The 7,925-nt window shown below is 42.1% G+C and overlaps 1 protein-coding gene across 1 annotated transcript; it reads left to right on the top strand.

Moving 5' to 3' along the window:
* The first annotated feature begins 1,337 nt into the window (after positions 1–1,337).
* Positions 1,338–4,394, top strand: LOC147607347 (uncharacterized). Its single transcript, XM_086790698.1, has 2 exons — positions 1,338–2,001; positions 3,269–4,394. The coding sequence occupies exons 1-2, from the start codon at positions 1,375–1,377 to the stop codon at positions 4,268–4,270; spliced, it is 1,629 nt and encodes a 542-aa protein (XP_086646824.1). The 5' UTR covers positions 1,338–1,374; the 3' UTR covers positions 4,271–4,394.
* The last annotated feature ends 3,531 nt before the right edge of the window (positions 4,395–7,925 follow it).

A 7,925-nucleotide genomic window follows, 5' to 3' on the forward strand; every position in this document is an offset into this window, starting at 1 on the left:
TGACCGATGGGTATGATCTTATGAGAGAGGGAACGTTAGGAAGATTTATATCGTCTCATAAAGGCTTATTTTGCACCAATTTTATCAAGCGTAAGTGAAGGAATGTGTGGAATAGCCGTGTTGTTGGATCCCTTGTATAATGTTTCTATTTGTGAGTTTTTTTTTTGGGAATGGTACGCCAAGAGGGGAGAGGAGAAGAGAAGCCTAGGCTAATACCACCCACTCCATGCATATAGAACAATCAAGCAAGCAAGCATTCACAAACACAAGCATGCAACCACAAGCACAAGAGAGTGAGAGAGATAGAGAAAGCAAGACTCAATTGTGACTAATGGGATGGTCCCGTTTTCGTATTCCATAAAATGACTTAGATAAATTAGCTCACTTTTTACAACCATTTACAATTGGGAGCCCAAAATTGGCTTCCTAGCTCTATGTATATCTATCTAACTATGACCGACATTACACTAGCGGTCATCCCATATGTCTTTTTCAATAAGTGCTTAGCGTGGTTATAAAATGATAGATTACAAGAAGAAGAGTAGCAACACTTGAGAAATAATGTTAACCAGAGTGGTTAATAGTATCTTGAGTTGAATACGACTCTTAAAGATCACAAGGATTCAAAGTAATGCTAGCTTATACCTTTTGATGATTCGCTAATATCTACAAGTCCTAAACTTTGATCTTATGGAAACCCAAACCTGCACTGCTCTTGACTTTTGCTCAATAATCATAGAGAGGAAAAAGGTGATGCATGAACAAAGAGAAGAGCATGCAAGCATGGCCTCTACTATTTACACAAAACGGTGTATCGGAGTCACAAAAAGAAGAGAAATAATACAAAATATTGATGGATAGTTTGGTTCTAGAATTTTTTTTCCTTTGGGAATGTTTAGAATAATTCTTCTCATGCTCGAGGTCGCTGTCTTTAAATGAGAGATAAGCTAGAGAGAGAGAGAGAGGTCACATTGATTTATGCGTAAATCATAGATGTCACATTGATTGATAGTAGTTACGAGTAAATCAAAGGTAGTATGCAGGATTAGAATTGTTTTTTTTTTTTCCTTTTGGAAAGTTTAGAATAATTCTGCTCATGCTCGAGCTTATGGAAGACACACTATATATGTCGCTGCTCCGTGGCTACAGAAGTTGAAGAGAGAGAGAGAGAGGGGTCATAGATGCCACATTGATTGATATACGTGGTATGGAGGATTAGAATATTTTTTCTTTCTTTTGGAAAGTTTAGAATAATTCTGCTCATGCTCGAGCTTATGGAAGACGCATTATGGAAGACGCACTATATATGTCGCTGCCCAGTGCCTACAGAAGTTGAAGAGGGAGAGAGAGACAGAGAGAGAGAGAGAAGAGAGGATGGCAGCTGCGCAGTTGCTGATCAAAAAAGGTGAATTAAAGGCGGCTCCTCTGCTTGCGCCTTGCCGCCAGGGGCGGCGCTCCACGAATGGGCTCCGTGCCGTCGCGCCGGTGGCGTTGATGCAGGGCTACAATGCTGTTTTTGGGGAGGGACTGAATACAGCAGTGAAAGGGGAGACCCAAGTCTCGGGAGGCGATAGCTTTGTGAAGTGTGACATCTGTACCAGCAGCATGCAGCTCATCGAGTCCCTCCAGATTGATCAGGCCCTCTCTGTCAGCTTCTCTAGCTTTGGCAGCGTCTCCGAGAAGGTGCAATTCTTCCAGCAGCTGACCACCACCTCCAACACTACCCACATCGTTGTGTTCTCCCGCCACATCCAGGGCTTGGAGACGGTGACCAATGTGCAGGGACTGCGGCCTGAGGTTTCTCCGCCAAAGGACGATACCCAATTGGCAGATTTTGTGCAATTATATGGCGACAGCTACCTATCAAGCCGAATCACTGGTGGTGAGTACTATGCCGTGTACTCCTACTACTCGGACTCGCGGGAGGAGCAGTCCCGGCTGAGCGGCGAGCTGAGAGCAGCAGGAATCTTCTCTACAGTGAGCGTGGATGCATCCTTGCAGGTGATCTGTTGTTTTATGTTGGTTTATTTTTTTTCACGATTTTTGGGGCAAGCGCCCGAGAGAAAATCCACTCACACACCCATATATATGTACACGGTAACCGCAAGGCCCCCAAAGGGAAACACCTTAATTACCACCACACTAGGTTGGTAACTTGTTTTCCCTTTTAGAGTCAACAACCCTCATAAAATGGGGATTTCAATTCACGGCTTTGCCTAGCACACCGAACCACCACTAAGGTGGTGAAAGTGGCGTTGGCGTTGTACGCCTGGGGCAAGCTGTACACGTTAGCACACTGAACCACTAAGCTGACGAAGGTGGCGTTGCTTTAGACGTTATCCCATCTCAAAGCGCATTGACCAATCCTTGGAGGAGCTTTCTAGACGTCTCTTGGTGACGCACATATTTTTAAATTATATTGATAACTTTTCATGTGTATCATATGCTTCTTCGCTTGCACTTTTTTAGCATATCCGGCATGCTCCTGTATATCCTTGGTCGCCCTCTGGAATCCAACCATTGGGCCCTACAAAAGGACTCAGCATATATGTATCTTGGTGCGGGATGGGGGTCTCCGGTTCCTCCCCCAACCCTTCGCGGGCACGTAGGCCGTGCCCCCCGCTTTTGCAGGCTACGTATGCCTGCCTTTGGGAAGCTCTACATGCTGAACTATATCAAGGAGAAAAAGAAGGGAAAATGGGCTTCACACTCTTGGAACCTTCACAAATGACTTGGCAATGATCCCATAAGTCCAGTGTTGTGCTGGACAACAGTGTCTATATGCCCTTGGCCGGTTTGTAGACTCTTTTGCCGTCGGTGGACCGACCTTGATCAAGGGGGATTTATGGGGTCGACTGGTGTTGTGTTGCGTATATATTGCACAAGTAATATAAGTAAGAAATGAGTTAACCATGCCTTTGCAAGACCATGTGGTCCGTAAGGCCACAAAGACCCTATGGTCCATAACATATAATGCCACATATATGACTTGGAATGAGTGACAGAAGCTTATGTTTGTCTAGTATGTGTCCTGCGATCACCGCCATAGCCGCTCAAGACTTATGCATGCGTGGCGATTTGGTGATTATTTGAATGCTACAAATATGACACATATGGTGATTATATATACATTTGCATGGCACCGTACTGAGTTGCTCACAGAGTGAGCCCCTACACACTTGCATGATGCTTTGAGGATGGAGCTTCAGTGTTGATATGATCAGAGTAGTGACACTTATCCCAATCAGCATATTGGAATATTTTGCAGGTCAAGATCGAGCGTTTTAATTCATCTCAGACACGACGCATCCATTTCGTGCAGCGCATGTCCGGCGTAGCCAATCCCGAATTCCCAGCTCCCGAGAAGATGGTAAACTTTGCCTTAAAGTTCCCGTCGATGCAGCTCACAGCTCCGAAGATCATCCAGTGGACTGTTTCTGGCTATGAGCATGTTCCAGGCATAGGCAGTATGTTCAAACCCGTTGCGCGCAACCGCACCATGCTAGCGAGCCGGGAAACCTCAAACACCTTGAGCAAGTTGAAGGACCTACAAGGGAATATTGATGTTATTAACAAGGTGTACAGTCTCTATGGGGGCTATGGCGGAGACAACAAGCTCAACAGTGTGAAGGTGCAAGCAGATAATGACGAGAGCATGGTGCGAGGCTTGGTGTCATCATATGTAGATAATCCGACCAAGCCGCTAATCGTGGGTGATCGATTAGTACTGAAGTGCCTTGCCAGCGGCACGCCATCCCTAGACTACACCGTGAAAACGTATCAAGCCATGAATGGAGGGGCTGGTGCTGCGGCGTTTGACGATGTACAGGATCCTAGAACATATATTCAGCGGCGCAAGAGGATCTCCGCCATACAACTACGCTATACTTGGAACCGAGTCAGCTGCTTGGAGGTCACCTACTCTGGTTGGAACATGGTAGATCAAACCCTTCACCATGGCAGTCATTGCTATGGGGAAAAAATCAGCCCCCTGCTGGTGGTGCTGCCTAGTCACACTGTCAAATCCTTCAAGGGCTTCCATAGAGCAGAACCACATGACACTTCCTCTACTACATTGATAAGGAGGCTTGATATATCACTCGATGATGGTTCTTGTATAAGTGGCGGGGACAGTTCTTATACTAATATTGAATGGAACCGCCCTGAAGGATCATTCCTCATGGGATTTAGAGGCCTTCTCTTTGACGGGGGCATTAACGCGCTTGATATCGTCTATGCTTCCTTCTGCCCTGCAACTTGGTCCTCATAATACTATTATATTATGCCCCCCTTTTGCTAAAAGCCAATCACATGTAACACAGTTGTACCATCTAAGACATTGACTATACTAGTCAATGTCTAAGAACGGTATTAATTTGCTAACAAAATATGTAACCAGATAATATAATATGACAGTTGTTTGTATTGCACCCAACTAAACTAAGGGATTATGGATATGTACAAGTAGCTTCAATATAATATGACAGTTGTTTGTATTGCACCCAACTAAACTAAGGGATTATGGATATGTACAAGTAGCTTCAACATACGGTATACTGTGAGTCTCTTCCGGGCCAAAGTATAATTGGAAACAAAGAAGTATCGTTGTTGAAAAGCCTTAGTTCTATTTTCTTGGTTGGTTTGTCACAATTAGTTAGAGGAAGAGAGAGAGAGAGAGACATACCACAAACACGATAACAGCAAGCATTGCTTACATCGGATAACCTTAAACAAGTCTTTTGAAATGAAAGAATAGCAATCGGGATGCAAGCAGAAATGCACACCGATATCAACAAACATTGATCAAACATACTGAATATAATAATAATTCATTCAAATCATATCATTCATATCTTTAACACGATAATGGTCCATTAGACCAAAAAATTTCCTTTTGAACATTCCTCTACGGGAATTTCAGTTAAGCAAGTTCTCAATTTGTCATCCCTTACCTTGATCTACTGAGTCAAGTGTTAACAGTAACAATTTGACAGCACAACCCACTAATCTCATAGTGATTTGCTGAATTCATTATCATCATTCTAGTCATGAATATCATCACAGGGACTCGTCCCATTCATCCTCATTGTGGTTTCGTTCAGATTATTATATTTCATCTAATTTCAGAAATCATCATTTTTCAATCAGAATCCAAATCAATTCATCCATTCTCAAACAGAATTAAAAATCATATCAACCACATTCGAAATCATCATCTGGATAGCATTAATACTTATAATTTCAAGTCTTAGATTTACTCGTATATACTGTCAGTAAAGAGCTGCAGTTATACTCTCGGTATATACGGGTAGTCACGACCCTTGGAATTCTAAGGTAAATACCATCATGTCTAGGCTTCAAGCAAGTCAGGGATTCTAATTAATTGCGGTACTTACCAAATTACGAATTTCAGTTTGAATATCAAATTGTATGAATTATATCACACAATTATAACCTTTTTGTGTTTCTTGATAAATTTTTGACATATTTGTCTTCTCAGTTGATCTTTAATAACCAAATGCTCTGATACCAACTGTGAGATCCCCCTGTTCCCACCGAGCAACAGATTCGGGTACTAGCAGCGGAAGTAGCACTTCTCGCGCGGGAGAGGGGTCCCACACTCGGGGCCTCGCCCACGGATATCAGGACAAGAAACTAATCCATCGATTTATCCAAATCCGAACCTAGAAAAACTTCCTTTATCGGAAAGCACGGGTGATTCCACCAGGAAAACTTTTTACTCTAACGTAGTCAAGATCATTTCTGATCAAGCTGATCCAATTGCATCTTCAAGATACTTGATTAGATCAAGGAAAAAATTTGCACTTGGATCATTGGGATCAACGCTTTTTTCCCCATTCAAGAGGCACAGCCGTTGATTCCTATCCATAGAACAATTACTGTCCGGGATTTACTTTATCTATCGTAATAACAAAAGTTGAGTCTCGATTTACGGATCCATCAGTCCAGCCTAACCCCATCCGATCCCATGGGTTAGCCAACTGTCCAACCACTGTAGTGATGGGATCCAATTTGGAATTTGGTTAGGTTTTGTCCCGGGTACCAAGGAAAAGAGTTCCAAGGCCCCCTAGCCGGAAGTTCATGCAAACATAAAATTAGGCACACCACTTACACACCCAATATGAAATTGCCTTTTTCTTAGCATCAGCTAAGAAAACAATCCTTTAATGAAATTGCCTTTTTCTTAGCATCAGCTAAGAAAACAATCCTTTAATGAACTTGCCTTTTTCTTAGTATCAGCTAAGAAAAAGGCCTTTTTCTTAACATCAGCTAACTTGCCTTTTTCTTAACATCAGCTAACTTTAAAACAATCCTTTAATGAAACCATAGTACCACTGATCACAGTCTTCCAAATTATCCGGTTGATTCTCAAATTTTCCATCATTCCTTCATCAGAGTATCTATGGCATCATTGGCAACTAGAACGCTCACCACCTACCCACTCAGGGGCCTTTTCAATAGTTCCTAGCCCATAATACTCGGCAATATAATCACTTATAAAAATCAAGATGGTCTCTCGTTGAAGATCAGCAAGATCAACCAAGAGATCCATAAAAAGAGCCATGGACTCATCCATTGAAGACCAGCAAGGTCAATCAACTAGATCCATAAAAAGAGCCATGGACTCATCCATTGAAGACCAGCAAGGTCAATCAACCAGATCCATGCCCGGTTTCAGAAAAACAACTCTTACTCCTTGTTCCAATATCTTCCTCGACGCACGCGTGGGTATCCTAGGCGACCCAGAGCCCGAGCACCATATGGTCAGCACCCTCTAGGATCCTTCGCAAGTGACCTAGCGCTTCACTCATAGGTCGCTTCCTTGGCCCCTCATCCACCATACCGGAAGCTCACCATTTTAATCGCACCGAGGCTGGTCAAGACCTCGGCCGACCTTGCTACGCGAGATGTCCTCCATTGACTCTCCGTCAGCAGTTGCAACTTTATCAGTTAGGTCTCCACGACCTTAATCACAAGATGGTCAAAATGCTTTCCCAGCATTCTTGACATAAAACAGTCATTTACAAACAGCATTTACAAACAGTCACAAAATACAGTTTCTATATTAACTCTCATTTTTCCACATTATCCCTCATCAATCCACATTCTTATTCCACATTCCCTTAATATGTACTCATTGTCATCCATTCATTCATATCAACGACACATTATTTCCCATACACATTCACCTTCATTATTCTTCATACACATCCATGCATACATCCATTTTCACATCCTTATTTATACATCCACATCCACATACATACATTCACATGCATACATTCCATCCTTATTTATACATACATCCATACATACACATCCACATGCATACATTCACATCTACATGCATACATACATACATCCACATACATACATCCATTTTCTCATTTCCATTCATATAAACCCATACGCCTTCTCATCTATTCTTTTTCATCACATCCATTCTCACCCTATCACAACCCATATTCGTCTTATCTCATCACATACACTTCTTATCTCATCCCATACACATCTTATCACATCTTAACTCTTCTTATCTCATCCCATACACATCTTATCACATCTTAACTATTCTTATCACATCCTAACTTATCTCATATGCATCTTATCACATCTCATACACCCCTTATCACATCCTAACTCATCTCATATACATCTTATCACATCCTAACTCATCTTATCACATCCTAACTCATCTCATATACATCTTATGACATCCTAACTCATCTTATCACATCCTAACTCATTTCATATGCATCTTATCACATCCTAACTCATCTTATCACATCCTAACTCATCTCATATACATCTTATCACATCCTAACTCGTCTCATATACATCTTATCACATCCTAACTCATCTTATCACATCCTAACTCATCTCATATACATCTTATCACATCC

Source organism: Cibotium barometz, chromosome 55 (genome assembly GCF_041138505.1).
Source record: "Cibotium barometz isolate CiBa-2024 chromosome 55, ASM4113850v1, whole genome shotgun sequence".
Taxonomy (NCBI): Eukaryota; Viridiplantae; Streptophyta; class Polypodiopsida; order Cyatheales; family Cibotiaceae; genus Cibotium; species Cibotium barometz.

Excerpts from the sequence above, each read along its gene's own strand:
- LOC147607347 (XM_086790698.1), top strand. The coding sequence starts at position 1,375 with ATGGCAGCTGCGCAGTTGCTGATCAAAAAAGGTGAATTAAAGGCGGCT. Across the intron at positions 2,002-3,268 it reads GCGTGGATGCATCCTTGCAG|GTCAAGATCGAGCGTTTTAA; the intron begins GTGATCTGTTGT and ends AATATTTTGCAG.